Consider the following 27746-nt stretch of genomic DNA (forward strand, 5'->3'; position numbering starts at 1 on the left):
AGCAGTGTGTGAGGGGCACCTGCCAGGACAAAGGGCAGCTGCTAGGGGAGCATACTGGAGATGCAGCTAAAATACAGCAGCCCGTCAATGAAGGCCATCACCAGGGTTGAGTTTCAAAGACATGAGGGAGTTAGCCAAAAAAAATCTGAAGGGAAAGGTGCTGCTGTTATAAGGATTAGCATACACAAGGAGATGAAAGAAGACAGGGCCTATTCTGGCCATGAGCTACTAGAAGGGAGGCAAGTGAGGAAGCCAGTAATGTGGACAGGGATTTGAGGAGTTAAATGTGTTGGATTTTATCCTGAGGACATGGAAGCATTTCACTCAAGAGATTAAAAAAAAAAAAAAAAAAAAAAAAAAAGGCAAAGGCTTTAGAAGCAATTCATTCCAGAGTGTGGAGAACCAAGAGGTAGAAACACCATGAGAGGAGAAAAAAAAAAAAATGGGGCTCCCAACTACAGCAAGAGCAGAATAGCAGCGACAGAAAGAAGGTAAAAGTACCAACTCCATGTGTTGCTAAATTTGAAGGTGAAAAATGTGAAGGAGAATTTTGTTTTTTCAATATGTGAGACATGAGGGCACATTTATGCCCTTTTGGAATGTAATTCTATGGTGAATGTACATTATTAGTGAAGGACATAATTAAAGTTCCTAGTTTTAAAGAGTTACTTTTTCAGTGTTAATTGCTAAACGAAGTACTCTGAAAGTATACCAACAAACAACAAAAAAACTGGAAAATAAGCCTGAAAACAACTTAAATAATCAACTAATGCCTTAACCCAACTTCCATGACAACACTTGGCAACTTCTAGGACTTAAAAGAAATTCCATCAGATCAATTTAAGTAGGCTGTGCATAGGATTAGAATTAGAATAGAATTACATTAGAACCAAAAAGGTCAGATTCCTGGTCTGATTTTCAGATTACAAACAAGAGATCTAAATTTTAACATTCACAAATTTTTCTGACAGAATTTTTTAAAATAGGGTTATCTAATATAGTTTTAGGGTGCCTGGATGGCTCAGTTGGTTGAGCGACTTCGGCTCAGGTCATGATCTCGTGGTCTTTGAGTTCGAGCCCCACGTCAGGCTCTATGCTGACAGCTCAGAACCTGGAACCTGCTTCCGATTCTGTGTCTCCCTCTTTCTCTGCCCCTCCCCTGCTCATGCTTTGTCTCTGTCAAAAATAAATAAATATTTAAAAAAAAAATTTTTAATAAATAAATAAAATAAATACTTTTAGGGACACCTGGGTGGCTCAGTCTGGTGGGCATCCAACTTTGGCTCAGGTCATGATCTCACGGTTTGTGAGTTCGAGTCCCGTGTCAGGCTCTTTGCTGACAGTTCAGAGCCTGGAGCCTGCTTCAGGTTCTGTGTCTCCCTCTCTCTCTCTGCCCCTCCTCTACTCATGCTCTCTCTCATAAAGAAATAAATATTTAAAAAATTAAAAATAAGATAGTTTAAAAAAAAATTTTTTTTTTTAAATAGGACCATCTGGACAACAGGAGTGACTCTACACAAATCACTATCCTCTTGTCATTAGCTTTACTTTGCAACTTGTGCTTTTGGTTATTTCATTCATTTGAATAATTGACTGTAAGGAAACCAGAGCTGGCCAAGTGAGTCATGAATGAGTCACAGCTCACCTCCTGGAGTAGCCACAAGCCTGACTGTGGCTTACTGCACTAAGCCTGAAATTCAAGTTGAAGAATGCTGAGTGAAAGAAAGCCAAGGACTACTAAGGATGCCAAAGAAATCATTGGGGAATAAGGACGTCTTGAGAGCAGACTTGCCTGCACTTCCTTTCCAGGTTGGAATTTATGGGCTTATACGTCATTCATACCACAGAAAAGATAAACCCGCATCACAGGCTGCTCCTTCCCCAACTCATCTTGTGACTTCATACACAGTCATTCATTAAAAGGGACAACTGAGTGCGCCTCCTTTTTACTCCCTTCTTAATGCTGCCAATCAGATTTCCGTGCACAATGGGAGGACCACAGTGGTCATGCAGGTTGCCACACCTCACAGAACAGGTGGGTAAAGGATGCCAAGCAAAGGTGACACAGAGTCTATATACAACCACCACCACCACCCACCCTGGGCAAACAGAAGCTCCATCATTCACACTATAATTCTGTGTTCATAAATAATGCACATGGAACCCACAAAAAAAAAAAAATCACAGTATTTGAGGATTTGAAAGACCGATCACTAAATATATGTGATGATTTCCCAAAAAAGCACCACTCCCACTGAGGTGTTACCTAGAGAGGCAGGGATGAAACCAGTACACGATTAATTGGTTCCTTCCACGCTGACTGGGGAACGTATGTCCCAGCCTTTGTACAATGAGTGTGGCTAGTGACGGCAGCAACTATAAACATTAGCACAGAGTTTTTCTTCAAACCAAACTTCCATCTCTGCCTGCCAAATACCAATGTCATTTCCTTCCTGCTGCACTCTATGGCTTTGAGAACAAGGACCATGTAATTCTTAAACGGTAGAGGATACCAACAGTGGAAGTAAAAAGCATTCAACAAATGTACGTCAAATGCAAAAAGAAGTAGGGAATACCTACAACTATTCCTTGGCTATCTATCCCCCAACCATATGCTAACACAATGCTAAAGAAAATATATCATTTTCCTACTTGCAAACATTAAAGCCAAGAAAGACCTTAAAGGTCATCCTACAGTTTTCAGAGGCAGATCCACCAACTTCATAAAACAGTTCAAGACTGAGGAGGAGACTTATAGTTACAATCATTAATATGATATGGGTATTATAATTTTACCTGAATAGGTGTAGGTAGGCCTCAATTTCACACACACAAAAAATTTAAGTTGTAATCCATTAAGATTTCTAGTCTTTGGAATTTAGAATACGTTTTCCCCACATTAACAAAGCCAAGGTGATCAAGCTTTTGGGCCAGCGCCCTCACTTCAGGTTTGTTTTTTGTATTTTTTCTTTAAATTTTTTTTTGTTTGAAAAGTGAAATAATTTTGGCTTCACTTTTTCAACATCATAAAATGCACTCTTTTCACACCAGAGCATGACTATAGTCTCCTTGGCATGTCTGATGTGAACCTAAGCCCTGATTCTCATGGGAAGCCAGATAAGGGGCATTCTTGGTCTATAACCATCCAGGACCCCTCAAATATGAACATGTTTGAGGAGGGAGAGGAAGAGAATGAAAATGGGAAAACGGTAATTCACTAGAAAAAAGATCCTCGACCCACAAGACCAGCTAACTAACCTAAAGAAAGGCCTCTCCCTCTACCCTCCAGGCACAGGGCCAAGGGAACCCTTGGTCCAAGGAAGGCTGAGGAGGGAAAGAGCTGCTAGATGAGAACATAAAGGGCCAGAGGCAAGAGGCACTCAGGGATCTAGATTCTCTGACAGGGGAGCCTAGGACTACTCTAGGGATAGTTGGAGACAGAGGGTGAATTCCCAGAAGACTGAAATAACTGTTCCCTGCAGAAGCAGGGGTGTGATTAGGAAAGGGAAAGAACAGGAGAAAGAAGAGGAAGCAGACATGGACCAAAAAGCAATTCCTACACTTCAAGTGGTGAGTTCGAGACTTGGGGAGGTGCCCAGTTCAGGAATGGCTGCTCCTTTCTTCCATGTTTCCTGTTTAGATAAACCCAGAACATTTGTGTGCTATTAGCTCCTAGCACTAAACCCATAATGTGCTCAAATATCTTCATGTGTCCAAGTATGTAGGTAACTTTGATTACCTCAAGCGTATGGAACGCACTGGACAATAAATACATAGAAAAATGAAAAAGGAAGATAGACATTTTGCTCCTTGTGTAAAATGAGGTGCTTTAAAAGGCTCTCAGCAAAACTGTAAGTGAACTTGCATATTTTAACACTGAGTAGTCAAAATAAACTAATTACCATATTAATCAGCTCCCTCTCAAAAAAAAAAAAAAACAAAAAAACAAAAAAACAAACAAACTAAAAAAACAGAACAAGCACCAGCAGGGAAGGAAGGAAGTATGGATAACTTTGAATCCCTTTGTTTTCATAGACCAATTATGCCCATTATATTACATCACATATACGTTTCAACTATATATCAGCACATTCATTCTTCAAAAAGGCTCCTCCTCCTCAGACACCAATCACCACCATTCTTATAATTTCAAAACTTGGTTTTAATGTCCTTTCCACAGGAACACCCCCAGAATGGCCCTTAGCCTTTCAGCCTCAAGTGCTGAAATTCTAAGAACTTACTGGATCCAATGAATAATATTCCTTTTTTCCATCGGACTTTTTTTTTTAAGTGTTTATTTTTGAGAGATAGAGTGAGCAAGCAAACAGGGGAGGAGCAGAGAGATTGGGGGGGGGGGGGGGACAGAGAATCCAAAGCAGGCTCCCAGCTGTCTGCGCAGAGCCCTAAGTGGAACTCAAACTCATGAACTACAAGCATGACCTGAGCCAAAGTCAGACGCTTAACTGACTGAGCTACCCAGTCACCTCTCTATCTGACTTTAAAACCAAATGAGAAGTAGATGTCTGAGCCAGATAGACATAAAAAATGTCAGTTTTTTATTCTTACAAACTGTTACGAAGAAGGGCTTAGGTGCACAGTCCAATGAGGACAAACTCCACTCCTACAACTGAAGAACATGCCCAGTGGAGCAGAGCCTGCTCCATAACTTACCCTCATGGCAGAGAATAGAGTAGAATGTACCTTCTCTGCAGGCAGGTAGCTCTGAACTAGAGGCCCATAGTGGGCTGCCACACGAGCCCGAAGTCCTACTCCCAAAGAAATTACAAATCAGGGGGCGCCTGGGTGGCTCCATCGGTTGAGCTTCCAACTTTGGCTCAGGTCATGATCTCACTGTCCGTGAGTTCGAGCCCCACATCAGGCTCTGTGCTGACAGCTCAGAGCCTGGAGCCTGCTTCAGAGTCTGTGTCTCCCTCTCTCTCTGACCCTCCCCCGTTCATGCTCTGTCTCTATCTCAAAAATAAACAAACATTAAAAAAAAATTTAAGAAATTACAAATAAGGGGGCGTCTGGGTGGCTCAGTCGGTTGAGCGTCCGACTTCGGCTCAGGTCATGATCTCACTGTCTGTGAGTTCGAGCCCCACATCAGGCTCTGTGCTGTCAGCTCAGAGCCTGGAGCCTGCTTCAGGGTCTGTGTCTCCCTCTCTCTCTCTCTGACCCTCCCCCGTTCATGTTCTGTCTCTATCTCAAAAACAAATAAACATTAAAAAAAAATTAAAGAAATTACGAATCAGGTACATCATTCATCTACTGGAGAAGAATGAATGAAGAAAAGCCAGAGACATTACTCAAATGGAAGTCCCTGTTTATGAACACATTAATAGTCTCCTTAACATCCCCTGGCATTTTTTTTCTTACTCATTAGACCCTGGGCTACCAGAGGTGTGGCAGTACCTCAAAGGAGAAAAAGATCAGTCCCCTACAGTAGCCCTGTCCCCACTTTCCAATTCCAACCACTGTCTTTTGGGTACTCTCTCAGGATCACAGGAGCAGAAGGGGAAGATTCTAAAACACATCAAAGATGTGTATCACACAAAATACTGTTAAGGCCATGCTGAATCCCAAGTTGAAATCTACTCTCTATTCCCTGGCCTTATTGTTCAACCTGGGTCTCCACGGGTTCTGCAATGAACTTAAGTTACAATACTTAGGTAACTAAAAAATAAAATGCAACAAATACAGAGGTCCCAAATATAAACCTTCTTCTAGTATGAGTTTCTCATTAAGACAATAAAGCCCAAAAATAGAGTTCAAGCCCACTGTTAGCACAGAGCAGGCTTCAGATCCTCTGTCTCCCACTGTCTCTGTCCCCCCTCCCCCAACCTCTCTCAAAAAAAAAAAAAATTAAAAAAAAAAAAGAGTGACAGAAACTCCAGGGTACCTGAGAGATAGGTCAACAAAAAAGAGCAGTCTTTTGCCAGGATGCCCATAACGCTATGCCAATGGCACAAGTACCCACGGATAGATCAATGGATAAACAAAATGTGGTATAGATACAATGGATTATTACTTAGCCTTTAAAAAGAAGGAAATGCTATAACATGGATTTTGACGATATTATGCTAGGTGAAATAAGCCAGTCACAGAAGTACAAACGTTGTAGGATTCTACTTATGTGAGAAACCCAGAATGGTCCAATTTGGGAAGCAGAAAGATGTGTCTTCACTCTCAGAATGGCCCTGAGGTATCACTGTCTGCTTCAAAATGTAGTAGTTTGCATTGAGGCCAGTCCCTGTCCCCTCAGGCCATAACTAGGTCATCTTTCTTTCCCCACCTGCATGTTCAAAACTTCTTATCTTCTACTTCCTCTCTGAACCCATGTTTCTGGCACTCAGGTGCTGAACTGAACATGCACTCTGCCTAGTACAGTCATCTCCACAATCTATTATAAGCAGGAATTTTTAGTCTTGGGCCACAGATGCTGTTGCAACTGCCTTTTCTGTGTAATTGCAGTGGGCTGTGAGGAATGTCTAAGGAAGACTATCCATTAGTCCTCACATTTGTTCCATCTGAACGAGAAGATTCTATATCTGTTCCTACTGTTTCTGAAACCCATGTCCCTGGAGGCCTGTGAGGACCTACAACTTTGCATGGACATCTCCAGACATAAAATTCCTGTGCGTTTTTATGACCAGGCCCTCAGTATCTTTCTTTTGCCAGAAGTAAGGCTTAACCCACGTTTAATTTTTCTCTGCCAATCCAATTTTCTGTTAAGATGATCTTTCAGGGTACAGGCAATACCTGTTTGCCCAATGATAGCAACCTGTCACCTTGGAACTCAGTCAAGTCTTCAGTATTTTATGCTAATACCTTAGGGCTTTCCCTCTTAAATGCAAATTTTCCATAACCAGGGCCACCACCACAACCCCTGTGGGACAGAAAAACACTTTATACATAGAAGGTGCCTTCTCAAGGCACATGTCATCACTGGCCAAACTCCACAGTGAAAAGAAAAACCACTGCATTTCAACCTCTACTGGCAAAAATCTCTATGCAGTGCACATGATGCACAACTGTCCACATCCTGGAGCTATGCAAGTTTCTAGCTGTTCCTACTTCAAACTCTAGCTGAACGTTTGAAGCGGCACTTTGCAATTTCCTGGATTGTTTGTGAAAAACTTTCAGATCTTTGCTGTATTTCTAGAAGCCTGTTACTAAGTAGTACGAAGACAGTGAATCTCCTTTTCTTTTAAAGATCTCCTTTTCCCTGCATATCCCACCTATCAACCTTTTTCCTGGCTTAGACTTTTCAGTCTACTGAAATAGTTAAGACTATTATTTCTCCAAACCACTCTAGTTCCTTGATTTCCTTAAAAAAAAAAAAAAAAAAGTCTCTAGAATCTAAACATTGCAAGCACAGGGCTTAGTAATCATCTTCTTAATGCTTCGGCTTACAATTATTTCACTCATCTATCCAAACCCAAGAACACAGCCCATACTTCTTAGGTAAGGAGGCTCCCGTTCCTTTTTAGTTTTAAGTAATAAAATCTACAACTCTTCCATAGGTGAAGCCTCAGTTCTATGATCCAATGGCCAGGACTTAATCAACAAAGCCAGAGTAAGCATAAAGTGTGTTTCCATGTGGAGGAACTTCTGCTTAAGTATTAAAGTACTGCTTCTGTCCCTGTAGGCAGTATGTAGCTCTGTTCCTTCCAGCGGCTGGTCTTTGAGACCCACCCGTCTACAGAGAGGGTGCTTTCTTGGTCTGCTTGCAGTGGGTCAATTGAGGTTGGTTGTATGATTGGTAGTCTATTAAGATCTTAGATAAACTACACCATTATGTAAGATTTGTCCCTCCAGGGCCTTCCTTTGGCCTGGAATGAAATTAACTGAATGTGGTAAAGCCAATTTATCACTTCCTACCTTGGCCTCATTCACAGAATTTAAAGGAGCAAACTCATAGAACAGCATTCTTGGAACACTGTCCCTTTTGAAATTTGAAGTCCTGGCCAGCAGCTTTTGCTAAAACACATTAAAAACAGCAAATGCTAGTCCACCCTAAGTGACTAAAAGGAGCAATACCTTCCTCAACCTCACCCACAACACCCATCCAAGCAGGACCCACCAATCCTCAAGTCAAAGGGTCTCAGCCCACCCACAAAGCCCAGCTAGGATCAGGGCACCCTGCACTTGCTAAGGCCTAAATGCTCATCACAAACCGCTGTGCCACGTTAGGCCTCTTGCCTGCAGACTAGACCACCTTAAGCTTTCCAGGCCCCAAAGATCAATGTTCCTCTTCCTACTGAGAAACCTGATGAGCAATAGATAACAGAAATCAAATCAAAATGTGAACTTTTAGGGATGCCAGCTCTCCTCTTGGTCCCCTTGACCAGCCCCATCCCCCACATATACAAAGAATTTAAAAAACACACACACACATTGGAGGCCTCCCCTTGAAGACAGACCTGCTCTGCTTAGCCTACCTGATGAATGAGAATACACCAGACAACAACCACCCTCTCTGCAAGTAAATAGGTCTCAAAGAAAACACCCAGAAGTTGAGTCACATGCATAGGTATTACTCTAATGTTTTAACTAGAAAGTTTTTTCCATAGGGAACATGAAGTATGAAGATAAGAGTTTATCCTCCAAAAGGTACCTTTCTTGTAAGGTCAGTTCATTAAATCTTCCGAGCCTAATCAGAGCTTTGGATACGGGAGTTCAACCAACTGTTTGAATAGATGAGAGAACGAACTCGCTTTCTGAATGAACAAAGTGCAGTTTTGAACTCACAGAGGTTAACGATGTAATACATAATAGCCTGCACGTCTGGGAAAGGCAAAACAAAATGGTTGGTGTTCTCAAGTGGAGGAAATGTATTGGGCATAATGTAATCTTTAAGGAATGCTCATCTTCGTCATTAAGGCCTGCTGCAATTTGGGTTAAGACGATTCTCCACCCAGCCTCCTGGCTGATTCAGGTGATGTTATTATAGGTCTTGGGTGAAGAGTGTTGGCCAAGAGGAAGGACTACTTGATGCTAAACTACGCTTGCTACAACCATTTGCCCACTTCTCTTCAGACTTGCCCTCATTAACATGAAAGATTATGTAAGAAAAAAGTAGGCAAGATCTAAATTACAGGGCATACTTAGGTTTTTAAAAAGGTCCTTGGAAAACATTTCAATATTTAATTTCACAGAGCAATTTGAAATCACAAAGGCTTTTAATTATACCTAAAATTCTTCTCTCCTGTGTTTATTGCTAATAAGTTACTATGTATTTATTGCTAATAAATTATATTATTTATACATTCCTCAAGATTTACTGAGCATTACGTGCTGGTATTGTGTTCATCCCCAGGAATTCAGCAGTGAATAAATCTAAGTGGGCTCTGCTATCATGAGGCTTAGGTCTCGCAGGAACATCAATTCCTGAAACAAATATTTCTAAGGATGATAAGCTGAATAAATGGAGATATTGTGAGGTGGCTACCTGCATCCCATCTTACAGATGAGAAAACAGATTTAGTGAGATTAGTTTGCTCAGAGCCATCCAAGCAAATAAATAAGAATCAAACCTAAAGGATACCAAAGTCCTTGTTTTTAACCAAGACTTCAGGAATCTGCCTTTATGTCAGTTAGAAATTCTTTTCTGCAAACCATCTGGCAGCATATTAACAAGAGCTGCAAAAATGTTTATAACTTTTGACATAGAAGATTCATTTTAGCAAATAAAGCTGAAAGCAATAACCCAAAATTGGGAAACAATCTATACAAAGACCATTGTAATCATGCTACCTATAAAAGGTAAGAACTGGGGTGCCTGGGTGACTCAGTCAGTTAGGCATCTGACTCTTGGTTTTGGGTCAAGTCATGATCTCACAGTTCGTGGGTTCGAGCCCTACATCAGGCTCTGTGCCTGCTTGGGATTCTTTCTCTCCCCTGTCTCTGCCCTTCCCCACCCTCTCTCTCTCTCTAAATAAACTTAAAAAAAATTTTTTTTAAGAAAAATAGAAGATAAGAACTGGAAGTAATCCAAGTGACTGACTACAGAAACAGGGAGTATATCAAGTGGACTATTCATTGTTTTCACAACTGCATACTATTTCATTAGCACTTCCTATGTGATCCTGAGAAAATTACTCAGTCTTTTCTACAATTCTTCAGCTATAATTATTATATTCTCTTAATGGATCGCTCAACTATCTACAGAAACAAACATTAATAATACTACCTATAATTGTAATTAGTGGAAGCACTGTCCTTGCCACTTTCTGATTAAGAGTTTACAGTGTGCAAAGCTGAGAGGCAGGAACTTGTTGAAGATTATCTCATATAATCCTCAAAACAACCTACAGTATAGATCATGTTATTCTCTGGAGGCCACTAAGGGAAGGGAGAAATGAAAGGGCCTACCCTAGATCATACAGTTTATTAGTAGCACACACAATATTTTAACTGTAAAGCCGGTAACTTTAACTGTAAAGTTCCTTTCAGTACACAACGCCAATCCCTGCTTATCACAGAGAAATATCAAGGTTCACAGAAACTGAGCCCAAAGAGGCTCAGAGGTCACAAAGCTAATTAGTGACAGAGCCAGGATTTGAATCCAAGTCTCCCAATTCCTGGTAGAGTGTTTTCTCTTTTTAACAGCACAGCAGTCAAATATGAAATCGCCAACAGGGAGATGAAATTGTGTAGGTTAAATTATTTTTAAAGTCCTAATATTCTAAGGGCTTTAGTTTCTATTAGCCTAAATAAAATATCTGAAGATAGAATACAAGGGAAGAGAAAAATTTGCCAAAGACCAACAAGATGTTATTTCAAAAGGACTGTGGGAAAAGCCCTGTACCACACAGACTAGATGAGGTGGGAGAAGGAAAGAATCCCACATGATCACTAAGTGCCTACCATGCCCCCAGTGCGATGCCATTTTGCCTCGGAGTGCATTTGCCCTCCAAAACACTATGCAGGAGGGATCATCCCTATTTCACAAGCAAGAAAACTAAGATGCTGAGAGATTAAGGGATTTGCCTGCAGTTGCTCAACTAGTGGGGTGTGATTTGAACTCAGTCCTGTCTGATGCTAAAGTCCATGTTTTTTCAATACACCATGCTGCCTGCCACTGCAAGACAATTGGCGGGGTGTGAATTATATTTTTTTGCATCCTGTGGTTAAGATGAGGGACAATCTGGCATTCTTGCTCAACCAATATTAAAGTTGGTGGCAGGGATTCATTAGTTATTCAATAGTCATTCATAGGAGCTCTCACTCTGTGCCAGGTACTAAGCTAAGAACAAAGCTGAAGAGCAAATGGACTGCAATTTCACGGAACTCATGATTTAGGAGAAATAACTTGTTTTGGTGTTGCCAAAAATATTTGTATTCCTGGGAATTTGAAACACCATTATCTGGCTTAAAAGATCAAAACCTCAATTCTCTTAGGAACTGAGTGTGTGTGGTTCAGTTTCTGGATGATGGAGGTTTACACCTTTAAGCAACAGATCTCATTTCACAATTTTTATTATTTATAATTGACCATTGAATAACAGGGGTTTGAAGTACATGGGTCCACTTACATGCAGATTTTGTGAATACATGTATGTATAGCACTGTATTTTCCTTATGATTTTCTTAACATTTTTTTCTCTAACTTACTTTATTGTATGAATATAGTATGATACATATGTGTTAACAGGAGGTCTTCTGATCAACAGGCTATTAGTGGTTAAGTTTTTGGGAAGTCAAAAGTTATACAGATTTTCAACTGCACAGGGGTGACAGTGGGGGGGGGGGGGGTCAATGCCCTAACTCCCGTGTCGTTCAAGAGTCAACTGTAATCATTTTTCAATGCTTTGTCAATTCTTCTAGGACATTCTGAGCTCCAAAATCTGAGACCTTGTATCCCCATCCCCACGGATTCCCCTATACTACTGTATCCATGGGATGGATGGATAGAGGAAGGTAGAGAGCAAAGCAGAGACAGCTGAATACAAGACAGTAAGACCTTTATAAGAAGTACTTCACATAAATTCTAAATTCAAGTGTTTTCCAATTTTCCCCAATTTTTTTTAATGATTAACATGATTTAAACTTCTCTTGAGGGGGCAGCTGGGTGGCTGTCGGTTAAGGGTCTCTTGACTTCTGCTTGGGTCACAATCTTGTGGTTTGTGAGTTTGAGCCCCATGTCAGGCTCCATGCTAACAGTACAGAGACTGCTTGGGATTCTCTCTCCTCTCCTCTCTCTCTCTCTGCCCCTCCCCTGCTGGCGCTAGCTCCCTCTGTGTCAAAACAAATCAACACTTTAAAAATAAATAAACAAACTTCCCTTGAGGGCCTGGGTCTTAAGTATTCTAAGAAAAGTAATGCCCTGTTATTCAGGAAACCAGGTAACCTTGGGCAAATCATTGCACATATCAGAGGCCTGAGACAGCCAATTTTTAAAACCAAGGCACAGAGCTAAAATTACCTCTAAGGACTTTTCCAGCTCCATAATTGTAGAACTCTTTGAACAATACAATCAGTTGCTATAATGGTCCATTCAAACAGAACCATCCTTCCCCACAGCCTAGTGCAGTATGTGGGCTACTTTGGCAGGATTCTCCATAGTCCAAGATTAATATAGTTTTTGAGTTGAGTCCATGGTTTATGGTTTTTTACTACTGTCCATTTAACTTTCAGCTGTTCCTCATTTTAACTTGCAACATGTAATCTTCTTGGATTTATTAAAAAAAACAGGCTTAAAATAAAAATAAAAAAACAGGCTTAATGAAAAGGAATGGCATATTTATTGAGTACCTAAGTGCCCAACACCAAATGTGCATTACTATAATTAATTTCATCCCTAAAACACTGCAAAAAGGAAAAAATGTAGAGAAGATCAGAGTGGTTAGGTTGCCCAAGATTATAAGTGGAACAGCTAGGACCCAAAGCCAGGCTGATGCATTCAAGGCCCAGGTGCTTTTCACTACACAACACTACTTCACAGGTTTATTAGAATAGTGTGTAAATGAAAAGTCCTTAGTCTTCAAGTCAGAATCTAGGAACCCTCTAATGGGTAGCATAAATGAAGTTTAACATATTGCATTTACATGGAATATAAGAAATCTATTTGATCTCTTCTCTAGAGAGGTGAGGGTATTATTACTATTAAACACATTTTTTCCATTTATTTATTTAAAACCCAGCAAGGCTTTAGGTGATGCCACATGGGCAAGCTTGTCAAATAGCTCGATAGGTGAGAAGTTAATTCATGTGCATCATGGAAACTGGTGAACCATTTTTCTTAAACATGGAAGGGAAAAAAAAAACAGATCCTTTACCAAATTTCTCGTTACTCTTCACTATGGTCATTAAATGGAACTATATATTCAGAAAGATGGAAATTTAATAAGGATTTAACCATCAGAGCTACCACATAAATACTCCCAAGAGTCCAGCTTCACATTTTAGAATTTACAGGTATGAAATGGATGTTAACCACAATTCTGACATTCTCCCCTTAAATGGGGTCTCTGGAAGCGCCCAAATTTTCCACGTTAGTGCTCATCCTGAACTCCGGAGATTTCAACTCCTGCTTCTTCCTTACTGAGGAACTGCTATATTCTACTGAATCCCCAAGTACAGTTTACGGGAAAACACAAGGTTTTATTTTCAAGTACTCTGTCATCATAAATAATCTCAACTCAAGCATTTCTTGTGTCGCTGACCATGGCCTAAGCTTACTAACTTCCTTTAGCCAACAAATACCTTTTCACATTTGAAGGTCAAATGCCAGGGAATTTAATACTTTTCTGCCAAATCTACATTTTGTAGTATCAATAAGTAGCAGAATTATCCTTTCTCTGTCAGGCACCGCACACATGATTAAGTTATATTAATTAACCCCCACCCCCACCCCCAACCCCCTTGCAAAAAAAGGCTTGCAAATAGCAGGTGCTGTAAGCTGGCTGCAAGAGGGGACAGGCAGCCTTGTTGCCACTGGGAAGTGAAAAAGGTGACAGGTTTCTGGTTCACTGGTGGATGTTCACTTGAGCACACCACTGGGGTCTGGAGACCACAAACCAAGAAGAGTAGGTCTAGCATGGTGCCCAATTTCTCAGAATCAAAGTTTTCATAACACCCGGTCCTCTCTGGGCTTCTAACTTATTAAACACACACTCTTCAAGACCCAAAACTCTCTCCCAAGAAAGCAGCAATAATTTGTAAAGTTTGGGACAGTTGCTACTTCTAGTAACAGTGGTCACCACCATGGGGAGTAAATGGGACAGACTGAGGATAAGACTCAAGAAGACTGGTAATGATAAAAACCAAGTGAACTTGCAGGGACTGAGGGAGAGTTGGGGACTCAATGTCTGGGATTTAGAGAGCTGGAGCCTCACTGGGGGGAATAAGAAGCCTAGAGGATCACAGAAGGCACTGCAAAGAGGTGACGTACACAGCAGCTGGTGCAGTGAGGCTGGGCAGTAAAAACCCACTGGTGAACAAGCTTCTCCAACAGCTCTCTTCAGCTTAGAGGCAAGAGCAGGAAAGCCAGTGGAGGAGGGCACCGCAGGGTGGGGGTCACCGGCGCATGTGACATCACAGAAGGTGAAGGGAACTGGGGATGAAAGAACATATTGGAGCAGGACTCAGGAACACACAGCTAAGAACAAATGGACCAAGGAAGGAAGAGGTATCAGTCAACTAAAGAGCACTGGAAGGATACTGAATGGTACACTAGGTATGAGGGAGTGAGAGGTAGCAAGTCAGGAGCTTCCAGACAGAGCAAGAAAAGGCTTTGGACATGGCTTTAGATGCCTATTATGCAATCTGACTATAGTCTACTCCCTCAATGTTTAAGATATTCAAGAGAATAGGCCATCATCTGATATTCGAGGCCACACACCAAAGTCCTATGACTTAATATCTTCCTGCCAGGTGCAAATGGTGCAGCCATATTCCAGTATGAATGCTATGGAGGATATTCCATCACTGCTCAGAGTAACTGTCCTCTTGGGGACATCACTGAGGTCTGAATGTCTTTGCACATTCTTTGTCTCACACACACTCTCCCCACTCTGTTTCTCAAGCCTTCTTCCTCTCCTGTAACCACTCAGGTCTCTGTCCTCTTCCTGGTCTCATCTCACTCACCCAGCTGCATGCACTTCTGCACCTGCCTTGCAGCATCCGATGACTTACTTTATCCTCTCTGCATTCTTGTAAGACCTGACTCCAAGGTCAAATCTACTTTCTTCCAGCCCTACAAAAGCACAAAGTTCCTAGGATTTAGCTTTAGGACTCCAGTGTCCTGCACATAGGAGGTACTGGACAAATGTCTCTGGAAAGGACAGAAATATCTTGAGCCATGCAAACACATGAACATGTCATCCCCTGCACATCAGCAAAATTAACAATGCATCCAAGAGAGCATTACCCCCTACCAAGCATATGCCGTGCTCATTCACTGTAACTCCGGTCTCCCATCCCACCCCCTGTTTTATAAGGACATGTCTGAAGTAAAATCCATGCTGTACAGACTAAAAGCCACACAGGATCAGGGACTGAGTTTTATTTACCTTTGAGTTCTCTGTTTCTACTACAAAACCTAATATTTAGTAGACAAATTGATGACTTAATCAATGAACTCATATGCACAAATTCCCATAAAAACAAAACCAAACTAAGAGCTATGAAATTACCAAAAAGCAAATAATCGTGAACTAATCTGACTCTAAAATAAATGAAAACCGGTTTCATTATTCTAGATGTTTCTGTTCTAAATGTAGTAAACTTCAGTGCAAAATAATACAATGTAATTTTGTACTTGCAGGGCAGGCCTTGCTTTTTCCAAGCATTTTCCTAGTCATTTCCTCATGCAATTCACCATCTAACCACTCAGCTTGGTAGCAGGAATGGGAAACTTCACTGCATTTGGAATTAGGACAATTGGACTCAAGTCCTGTCTTCACCACTTCCTGTCTGTGTGACCTTGAGAAAAGTCCTTTATCCAGTACACATTTCAATTTCCTTCTCTGTAGAGCAGTGATAAGATCTTGTTCTTCCTGGCTCTTAGACTTAGGAGGATCAAGGATGTGGGAGAGGAAGAAGGAAATAAAATCTTGCTGAATACCTACTATGCCCCAAGCATTTTACAAATATTATTTCTCACCACAACCCTGCAAAGTAGGTTTTACTATTTCTTGCCTTTAATATGAGAAAATGGAGACTCAACAACTAAAATAATTTTCCCAAATTTATCAAGTGCCAGAGCTGGGATTCAAACATATCTGTCTTGTCCCAAAGCTCTCTTCATGAAATTATAATGCCTCCTTAATGAGCTCTAAACATGTATAAAAAAATTTTTAGCTGCTCTTCAGCATATTACTGATAGGTCAGTATTTGCTGTTCTTGCTGTAAGTATGGAAGGCAGAGAAAAAGAAAAGCAGGTATTTGGTAAGGCCACATGTTAGAGACAGAGCTGGGCCTCTCATTCAGGTCTCCTGACTCCTGGCCTAAAGCCTTTTCATTAAACCATATTGCCCCCATGCTCCCAGGAAAAGGCTTCGGACATTAGTGGGCACAGGCATGATGCTTGTTTATTCAAGCCAGCTGTTACTGATCTATTTTGAGACAAGTACTTTGAAAATCATGGAAGGTGAGTATCAAGTGTTTCATTGACTATTCCATATTAATTGACCCTTTAGAGAACTCCCATGTGACTAGCATATCCTGCTGGCTTCCTGTTAAGCAAGCAACTCAAAGGCTAACTACAATTCTTGCAACGCATATTTTGAAAGCACACTCAGAGAGCAGTACAAAATACAATTCTAAAATAATTTTCTACAAAAAAATTATCTACTTTTCTGTTCATGGTTCTGTCCACTAAATGCCGAAGATTGGGGGAAGGCAGAATGCAAACTTGCGACTAGCCTTAATATAATGCAGGATCTGTGTTAACTGTTGGCGGGGGGCAGGGGGTAATAGAGTATTCTAAATAACAGCTAATAGGTGTGAATTTACAAGAATGGTTATAATAATGAAAGGGAGAAAAGACAACCATTTGAAAGCATGTCATTTAGAACAATGGTGTTCCTGCTGCCCAGGGAAATAAACATAGGCATGCAAAATACCACGTGTTCAGGACCAGGTGTCACCAGGCACAGTATTAAAAGGCCAAAAAAGACCAGCTACACTCATCCTCCTGCTCTCTCATTACCTTTCCTCAGCTTTTCTACCTGATTTTATTTCCTTTCACCATCTATACCTATCAGAGGTCTATCTCCCATTTTACACTGCTTAGGATGACAACTGTATAAAATTAACCAGTTGATACTCAATACCCTGAAACCAAAACTATTACTCAATAACTAGTATAGAGATACTATTATTGATAACCACAAAACCAATCTGAGAACATTCCTCCAAGCAAAGGCTACAAAAGAACAATGGAGGGGGGTGCGGTTCACTGCATTTCACATTCAGATGTACCAATAGCCTTGCTAAAGGAATTCAGTTTGCTTTAAACATTCTAATTCTAATCTTGTCTTCACCACAAGACTGTTCAACAACTACCTGTTAGTATAAGTTACTAAACTCTTAGCCTTGGAGAGTAGCTACCTCAAGAAGATAAGTGATTGTTTCACATTGGTGTGACAAGGAGATATTTCATGGAAGGTGTAAACACTCTGCCTTGTATGTTTCTGCAGAAGTAGTAGTGACAATCATAGTAAAAATCATTCAGATTTATTGAGTATTTGTTATGTGCCAGTCACAGAGCTAATTCATTCCTTCAGCCCTTGCAGCCACAGTAGGGGGCAGGTTCCTTTATTATGCCTCTTTTAGAAATGAGGAAGCAGAAGAACAGACAGGTCTAGACACTTTCTTTAAGTCACTCAGGTGGTAACTCATGAAACAATGTTATCTGTTATTAGTAATGTCACTCAATGAACACCCATTTTGTTTTTTTAATGTTTATTATTTAGTTTTGAGAGAGAGCGCGCGCGCGCGCGCGCGAGAGAGAGAGAGAGAGAGAGAGAGAGAGAGAGCGCGCGCTCATGGGTGGGGGAGGGTTAGAGAGAGAAGGAGACACAGAATCAGAACCAGGCTCCAGGCTCTGAGCTGTCAGCACAGAGCTCGACACAAGACTCAAACCCACGTGAGATCATGACTTGAGCTGAAGTCAGACGCTTAACTGACTGAGCCACCCAGGTGCCCCACACGTTTTTGATTTTTAATGACACAGTGCCAAGTACATCTTAAAGATGTATAGATATATTTGAAAAGGTAGTAAACAAAGTCATCATTTCCCATCCATCCATGAATTTACTTTATGCCTATTTGGGTGTATCATGTATGAGTCCTGGTGTCAATTTCTAGAGATGTACATAAATGAATAAGCCTATGGCAACCTCAAGCAGGTCACAGCCTGGAAAGGGCCACAAAATACTGCAAGATGGTACAAGGAGGGCTATGCTCCACCTGTGTACACTATACAGTGGGGCACAAAGCAGCAGGTGATCAGCCAGGGGGACTCTTGAATGGAATCTTCAATCACACAAATAAGGGCATTTCAAGCAGAGAAAGGGGCACATGCAGTAACCCGGGACATTTAACAGCACAGTTCATTTGAGAAGCCACAAAAAGTTTACGAGTACAGAGTGGAAGAAAACTTTGAGAGGTGGAGCAGGATTAGACGACAGGTCCTTGCATGCTTACTAAGGAATGTGGATTTTATCCCATTGTCCATAAGGAATCATTGGACAGTTATAAGGAGGTTGACTGACCACTTGCCCCAGTAGTTCAGGTAAACCCTAGGAAACCTCGGTCACTCTCCATCATCACACCCAATATCCAAGCAAGCTTTTGCAGCTCCACCTTGAAAATACATTCTGAATCAAATGAGGGAAATAACAGCATATGTGCATTCAAATGGAAAGGTTCAGCAGAGAACTGAAGATGCAGTAAAGTATGGGGACAGAGTGATGAAGGGACTGACCATGGCTGTGGGAACGCTGATAATCTGCCCATAGAACATGAGAGAAAGCCCCATCTATAGGCACGGATGCAAGAACCTGAGAATCTGAGGAAGCGATCCTCTGTTTTCTCAGTTGAGCAGGAAGCAAGGTCACCAGAAGAGAGGGAAAAGTGGAGACAAAGGTGAACGGGTTTCCACAAGAAAAGGTACCAAGGAGGTGGGAGGATGGGCAAAATGGGTGAAAGGGAGTGGGAGATACAGACTTGCACTTGTGAAAGGAGTAAGTCACAGGGATGAGATGAGAGGTATAGTATAGGGAATATAGTCAATGGCATTGTAATAATGTTGTATGGTGACAGATGGTGGGTACACTTGTGGCAAGCACAGCATAGTGTACAGACTTGTCCAATTACTATGCTGTACACATGAAATTAATTTAACTGTGTGTCAACTACAATTAAAAGAAGGAAAAAAAAAAAGGTACAAGTGGTCATCTGGGTGAGTCGGAAAGTGAATGGTCTAGGGCAGTTCCCAAACTTTTCGGTCCCAGGATGTTATTACACTGGCCATTATTGATCAGCCTCAGCAGCTTGTTTGTGGGAGTCACATCTATCAACATTTAACATATTAGAATCCTCAACTGAGAAATCTTTAAAGTATCTACAAGCCCATAATCCATGGTCCACCTCAGCAATGACATCAGTGGTGTCATGCAGCCTTTGAAGAACTCCACTATAAACCTGTGAGAAAATTAGAGAAAAGGCAAATCATGTCTTAATTATAAAAGAGACGTTTGACCTTACGGAACTCCTAGAGTTATCTATGGCCCTGTCAGGACTCCCCAGACCATCCTTTGAGAACATCTGGTCTAGAGCACTGGGTAAAGCTGGGTAGCCTAGGTGCCTGCTGTGGTTAGGGATGATGAATTAAAAGTGAGAATAGTCTGAGTGATACAGGTTTTTCCTCCATCAGATCCAGCAGCCAAGTTGCAGGCAGGAGTAAATGGAGAGCTGGATTTAAACAGGGTTGCACTTTACTCAAAAAAGTATTGCAAATCAAGAGAAACTGGTATCATAATGGCTGCAGTATTTAAAATCAGGAGGAAGGAAATGAAGACATGAAGGCAGGGAAAAGGTGGCAGGAGCTCAAAAGCTTGTTGGAGTTTAGGTATTAGAATAAGCCAGAAAGAAAAGAGTAGTAGGAGAATATGACACTTGACACTGAGAATACAAAAGGTAACTATTAATAGTTTCAAACTCATCATTTAAAACTGAATGCACTCCCTCTCCCTCTGAAATCTGTACCTCCTCTATATTACCCTCCCTCCCAAATCCCAGAAAGAGAGGCTCATCCTAGATACTCCTGACTCTCACTGCATTGAAGAGGCCCCAAAGCCTTGTCCATTCCAACTCTCTATCATGTCCATCTTTTTGTCCTTCTCTAGCCTTCCTGTCCTGCCCTTTCTCTGCCATGGCATTCACCGGCCCCTCCCTCCCCTGACTGAACTTCAGCAGCAGCCCTGTTCATGCCCAGTTCTGCTCCATCAAGCTCACCCTTCACTCTGCTGGGGGTGAACTTTGCACAATGAAGTTCATCATGTGATTGTCCGCACTCCATCCATGAAATGATTGTACCAACAGAGATGGAGGTGTCAAACAGGCAGGTACAGGCTATGTGAATTTGGAGTCCACCGAGGTATGAAACGTAGGTAACACTACAGTGACATGACAGGATACAGGAAAGAGAATATGAACAAAGACAATGAAAGAGGCAACTCAAATTTCCTCAGAATGTTTAAAGAGAAACCAGCAAAGGAAACAGGAGATATTAAGTCATGAGAGAATGAGGAAATGTGTAGTGTGGTGGTAATCAAGGGAGAGTTTCAGAAGCAGCAGAAAAGGCCATGTTAAATGCCATAGAGAGTTTTAGAAAAATAATTTTGAAAAGGGTTTTTGAAACCCTTTGAAATGAGGAAATTGGTATCCACACTGAATCAAAACTGCATTACAAACATGATATAATTTTCCCCACCAAAAAAAACAAAAAACAAAAAAAACACCAAACTACGTTCCCTGGTAGGCATGGCATTATACCTCACCACCAATAATGTCTCAGCACTTTAATCCTTTATCTCAGGCTCTGGTTCCTAGAGAGCCCAGGTTAAGCCATCAAGTATCCTACAGAACCAGTCCTTAAGATGCCTTAATATGCCTTAACATTGGTATCAAGTTTAACATTATGCTGACAGATTATCCAAAAGAATAATCTAACAAATGGCAAAGAGGTTAGTGACTTCTGTGAAGCCATGACATTATTTTGAACTGATTGACCAAAACCGTAATAGAGCACAGCACTCTTTTCGGACAACGAACGCCATTTTTCCTCCCTTCACTATAACCCAATCATCTTCACACAGCACCATCTCGGGGGAGTATAGGCATGTGTTTGGAACGTACACCTTAATGCTAAAATTAACATAATCATGGTTTTTCAAACTATGTACAGTTATGTATAGCAAAAATAGAGTTCTCTTTGCCTTTTTTGAAAAAGTAGGAACAGCATTAAAACCCCAACTGCAGGTTAATAGCCTGGAAGGAAATCCTGGGGACAATACTAGTATACTCTTTTAGAAATGCTGTATCACCAACACTTGATGCTCAGAGGAAGGAAGGAAGGAAGGAAGGAAGGAAGGAAGGGAGGGAGGGAGGGAGGGAGGGAGGGAGGGAGGGAGGGAGGGAGGGAGGGAGGGAGGGAAGAAAACTAACAATGACTGAGAGGAAATGGGGATATGGTATTCAGAAGAGGAGCAATAAGTGAATATTTTTAGGAACACATTAAGTTTTATATTTTCTTATACACATATTTTTTCACACATATATATATAAGACTTCCATATGATAAAATTTATCTAAATCTAAAAGAGCTCTTTTAATAGGTATAGAATTAAAATTCTACTGGACAAGAAAATAACCCTCTAGATCTCTTTTCCCTAAAAGCCACCACCGTAGCAACAATACTCCTGGAGAGGGCTTTAGCCCTCTGTACTGATCATCTCCTCCTACCTGTTCTTCTCCAATGGGGTGTTTGCCCATCACACACCAAATCTGTTTCTCTCAAATCACCAAAATATTTCATTTGACAGTCCATCTTCCATCCTTGTTTTACTTCATCTATCAGCAGCATTGACATGTCTGCTCACTCTGTCTCCCAGAAACACTTTATTTGCTTGGTTTCCTGAAACCACACTCTGCTGACTTCCCTCCTGCCTCATTGCCATTCTCTCTCAGCGCCTTTTTGGTTCTCATCTTTCTACCCTTGACACACGGGTAGGCCCAATAGCTTACTCCTTTGACCTCTTCTTTCTAAACACTACTTTTTGGGTGATTTCATCCAATCTCATGATTTTTGAATACCACCTATACCCGACTCCAAAATTTACATCTACATTCCCAACTTCTCCGCTGCCTGCTCAGTCTCTCCACCTACATGTCTACAGGGCATTTCAAACATAACTAACTCCAAGTCTCCCCCCTCCTTGAACATCCACCCAGAGCTATCCTAGCTCTAGTTTTCCCCATCTCAGTAATAGCAACTCCCTCTTTCCAATTTCTTAAGCCAAAATTCTGGAGTCATTCTTGGCTCCTCCCTTCTCATACACATAATCTGGTTCCATCAATAAACTCCTAGGGCACCTGAATGGCTCAGTTAAGTGTTCAACTCTTGATTTCGGCTCCGGTCATGTTCTCATGGTCATGAGACTGAACCCTGCACCAGGCTCTCTGTTAAGTATGGAGCCTGCTTAAGATTCTTTCTCTGCCCCTCTCCTCCACCCACACTCTAAGATAAATAAACATTAAAAAAATAAAATAAACAAACTACTGCCCCTCCCTTCAGAATATATCCAGAACTTAATTATTTGTCACCATCTGCCCTGCTATCACTCTGGTCAGAGTTGCCATCATCTCTTGCCGAAGTGACTATATGAACCTGACGGCTTCCATTCTTGCTGTTCTACAGCACAGTGGCCAGAGTGTCCCTGTTCAAAGGTAAGTCAGGTAAGGGACTTCCCATTTCACTCAGAGTGAAAGTCAAAGTCCTTACAATGACACATTAGGCTTAAAAAGCTGGCTCCTATTTTCTCTGACCTCATCGTGACCACTCTTTCCCACATTCTCCTCCAGTCACAATGGCCTTACTTTTCCTCCAGTATACCCACCATTTAATTGACCTCAGGACCTTTGCACTTGGTATTCCCTTGCCAGGCATATTCTTCTTTCAAAACATCCATATTCCTACATTCCTTCACTCTCTTCAGGTCCCTGCTCACCTGCCTTTCTTGACTACCTTCTAAAAAAAAAAAAAAAAAAAAAAAAAAAATCAAATGATATTTTGCTCTAGTCCCTTACTGGGTTCAAATCTCTTCATATGACATTATATAGCCATTTCATTCTTTATTGTCCATCTCCCCCACTAAAATATAAATCCTTTTAGGGCAGGGATTTTGTTGTGTTTGTTTATTGCTCCAAGCCAGTATCTACAACAGTTCCTAGGACACAGAACCAGATATTTGTTGAAAGAACCCTGGAAGCCTGAATAATTCATTTTAAGACAATTCAAAGTTTACCCATACCATACACAAATGGTCAGTAAATTCAAATATATCATCATCCCAAGACATAGAATAAAGAAAAATTTTAAATTACAAAACAGTGGGATTAAGATAATCTCATTGATAGATCTCGGGGCCCCTGGGGGGCTCAGTCAATTAAGCATCCAACCCTTGGTTTCAGCTCAGGTCATGATCTCATGGTTTGTGAGTTCAATCCCCACATCAGGCACAGAGCCTGCTTGGGATTCTCTCTTACCCTCTGCTCCCTCCCCTGTGTTCTCTCTCTAAAACAAAGAAAAATGAAAAATATATATATATATTTATATGTATTTTTGAACTGAAGAAGATCCTCCTCCTCCTCCTAATATAGCAAGACTAAAAAGACAGGTAGCACAGCCAGGAAGAACAATTGGAGACTGGGATCCCATTTATAATTCTATTTTGAAGGATTATTAATTTAAGACCTCAAGATTCAAACATATAATTGAGAAATTATTTGCAGGTTTTTTAATGCAAACAAGGCAGAAGGCTAACAATAAGAGAATGGAAGAAATCGCACTCATTGGAGATAAATACTCTTATCAAAAGGGGCTACTCACTGTATAGCCTGTTACAGGATAATTAAAAACAGCCAATAAGCAAAACATCAACAAACTAAAATTCCCTTTGTCAACATCTGTTCATCACAGTCTCAAATGCGACAAAACTCTGAGGTGAGACTTTATAGTTATTTCCTGGCTTGGAAGATCATGTGCTATAAAGAAATTCAAATTAATATCATCTTCAACAGAACCTAAATCAGGTGGACAGAAGGACTCGTAGACACTAGAAATGGCAAAAGCCTTTATAGTAATGACATCTCTAAATTCAGAAGAATAAAGTCTGATGGGATGCAGGTCAGGATTTCACTGGGTTACCAGGTTATTTACCATACCATGAATACTGCTGATGGGGTAGGAGCTTAGAACCAGAAGCAGCTAGAAAGACAGAAGTTAGATCCAGAAATAGAGAGGTCTGCCCAAAGGGGTTTATGGACCTTACAATTGTTTTAAATTTTTCATTGTAACCTTCTAACTCTTTATATGACAATAGCAAAAAAACAAGAAAATGTTTTAATTTTACTACTAGCGAACACCTATAGGTGAGCACTGTAGGCATGTTAAATAGATCACCTTGCTTAATGAAACCGTTAATAAGTGTCACTTAAGGATTTAACAACAATCTGTATAATACAGACTCAGCTGTTCAGCCACCTTCTCTCTCTGCAAAGTGGTCAAGAACCAAGAAGGAAGCTACAACAGACATCACCATATTCAGGCAGTAGCCTCCCAGGGTTCACTTTTGAGAAAAGCCCTCACTCTCAGGACATTACAGAGGAAACTGCATTGAATTTGGAACCAGAAAGCTCAGGGCTGGACAGACTTAAGAATCCAAAAGCAAAATAGCCTAAGGAAAGCCATTTAGCTGTTTACCTCATTATAACCCAGTAGCTTATCTGATAGCACAGTGCTGTAATTCCTTTACAGGGCAAGGATCCCGATGTGTTCACTGTGGTACCCCCAGTAAGGATTTCAGTTCTCAGAGTATCAGCTGTGCTCCATTTTCATTAGTGATACCTACAATAATTATCCTCAGTCACCAAAAATTTATATTACAAATATATTCTACAAAGACCAAAATCACATTTGAAAATATTTTCATCCATTGTTAACAATCAAATTAAGGTTAGAAGATCAAAAGAGGGAGATTCTCAGCTGTCCAGAGAGAATGATTATTAGGAACAACTTATTCAACAGCCCCCGAGGGTTCCAGGAAACTGAAGTTTCAGGAAGTGCACACGATACTGTATTCCCTGCTGGTGGGCCAAGCCATCCTGACCCACACTGCCTCCTGAGGCTACTGGCCAGGTGGAAAATAGTGATCTGTAAACTCGATAGCCAAGTGCAGCTCCAGTAGAACTTTGCTCAGAACAACAACTTCCAGTTTAGTGAAAATGTCTGTTAACCCCTTAACAGGATATCCAGAATTGAGACAACTTTGAAGAGGTCCATAGAGTTAGCAATCACCACCCAGGATTATGGAAAAGTATGAAATAATTTACCCACTTCTGAAATCATATGGTTCTCACCACTTACAAGCCTGTTTTGTCTTGGGGACTGCTAACCAGCTGACTGAAGACAGGATAGGCGAGGAATATAGAATTTGGGGTGCAGAGGGCCCCTGATGAAACACCAACATCAAGATGAAGAGATGAATGTGTGTGCTCTAACTTTAAATCCACGATTATTTAATCTTATGAGTCAATTCTACTGTAAAAGGCACTGCTCTAGTTGCTAAGTGGTTGAAACTATCATTCAGGAGTAGTGATAAAATGTCATGGAAGGGGGCTCCTCCTCCCTGTTAAGTTGAACGTGGTTTTTTTATATAATGGGAAAAAGCAAAGAGATGTGCTGAACCGTGTTCAAGATCTGTCCGCATGGAAACTTTCTGACGGGACCAAAAAAAAAAAAAACTAATATTCCTCTGAGCCGTGACTTTTGAGTGGACTCGGACGCATGCAGCCTTCCAGAGTTGTTTTTAACCCCTCGAAGAGGCACCGCCAGGCAAAGCTCCAGCCACAGGAGCCAAGCGTGCACCAACCACACCACCTGAGCAAGCACCGAACGAAGGAAAAGCAGAAGGTTTTAGCGAAACTTGTTTCCTGTCGCCGCTGAGAGGCTGGACTCGCTCCTTCTCACATGGCTTCGGAGAAGCTGTAAACACAACCTCGCTGGCCAGCTGGCCACAAGCTCCGGGGGCTTTCGGGAGCAACCGCTGCACGGTGCTCCCTTTTCCTCCCTTTGACCAGTGTCATTCCCGTACAGATAACGGTACCGGAACGCCCTCCACTTCCTAGAGTCATCATTTATGTCATGGTTCCTCTTTCAAGAAAACATGGGGACGACACGCAAAGCAAAAGAACAGAATAAGAGCAAAATTACCCCCATCATCTCCCTGTATCCCTCTCCATTGTTACTATAAAAGAGCTGAAGCAAATTCCTTTTGTTGTCCTACACGCACACACACGCGCGCGCGCACACACACACACACACACACACACACAAAAGTAGGTGAAGGACACCCTAAGACAGTTTATTTTTTCCCGCCTCGCAGAAAGCCTTTACGAAATCCTCATTACCGTCTCCGGACGCAGGACTTCAGCATTCAGCTGAAGACCTAAACCACCCAAACCATTCCAGGCCAAGGTACAAAAAGCCGAAGCGGTTCCCAAAACAAAAAGCTGGGAGGCAGGGCAAGCTGAGCGCACCTAGACGTTTGCATTTACACAAAGAAATTAGCCGGATGATTAATGGGAGATGCCGGCTGGAGGCGGAGGCGCCCGCGCCGGCTTCCTTACCTGGGACATCTGCGGCCTCAGGTTGATCTCCTTCAGGTTGATGGAGTGCGCCCGGAGGTTGTTGAGCAGCTGGCAGAGCAGGACTCCATCGCGAAGGGTCTGCGCCAGGTCAAACACCTGCGCCGAGTCCCAGGTCACCCGGTGGTTGGCCGGCAGCACCTTGCAGTGGATGAGCCACTGCGCGCACTGCTTCCAGGGCTCCATGCCCGACGGCTCCGGGACACGGCCCGGCCGGGGCAGGCGGCGAGAATGGGGCCGCCGCCGCCGCGGTTCCTCCGCGCCCCGCCGACGCCAGCCGCGGCCCGCCGCTGCCCTGCGGGGGTGCGGGGAAGCAGGCGCCGCGGCGGGCGGGTCGTGGGCTCCGCGCGGGGCTCGGCTCCAGTCCCGGCCCGGCTCCTCCGCCGCCCGGCCGCCGCTGCAGCGAGTCCCGCGCGCTCTCCGTGCGCCCCGGCCGGCTCGGCGGCGGCGGCGCACAGGCTTCCGACTCGCGAGCCCGGCGCCCGGCGACTGAGCATGCCCAGCGCGCCGGCCGCTCTCGCTGCCGTCTGCGAGTCCCAAGAGGCGCGGTGGGAGAGCGCCGCCGCCCCGGCCTGGGGTCTGTGCCCGCAGCGGGAAGGGGGGGCGCCCAGCGCCCCCGCCCACTAAGAGCCCGCAGGTGTCCAGGGAGTTTTCCCTCGGGCTGGCTTCCCGGTTTGGGGAGAGTGGGGCTGAACACTAATACAGAGGGGTCTCCTACTGAGACCCCTCGATGGCTACATAAAATTTTTTAAAGGGTCCGAGGGGAGTAAAGGATTAATTAGGGCCCCTGGACTCCCCAGAGAAACGAA

The 27746-nt window shown here is 42.3% G+C and overlaps 1 protein-coding gene across 1 annotated transcript in view; it reads right to left on the reverse strand.

The window, feature by feature from the left end:
• VAV3 (vav guanine nucleotide exchange factor 3) overlaps positions 1-27411 on the reverse strand; it is a 350186-nt gene extending 322775 nt beyond the window's left edge. Inside the window, exon 1 of the mRNA XM_027058453.2 lies at positions 26920-27411. Coding sequence (XP_026914254.1) covers positions 26920-27123 — 204 coding nt within the window. The 5' untranslated portion in view covers positions 27124-27411. The remainder of the gene's footprint in view (positions 1-26919) is intronic.
• Between the last annotated feature and the right edge of the window lie 335 nt (positions 27412-27746).

This window comes from Acinonyx jubatus, chromosome C1 (genome assembly GCF_027475565.1).
Source record: "Acinonyx jubatus isolate Ajub_Pintada_27869175 chromosome C1, VMU_Ajub_asm_v1.0, whole genome shotgun sequence".
Taxonomy (NCBI): domain Eukaryota; kingdom Metazoa; phylum Chordata; class Mammalia; order Carnivora; family Felidae; genus Acinonyx; species Acinonyx jubatus.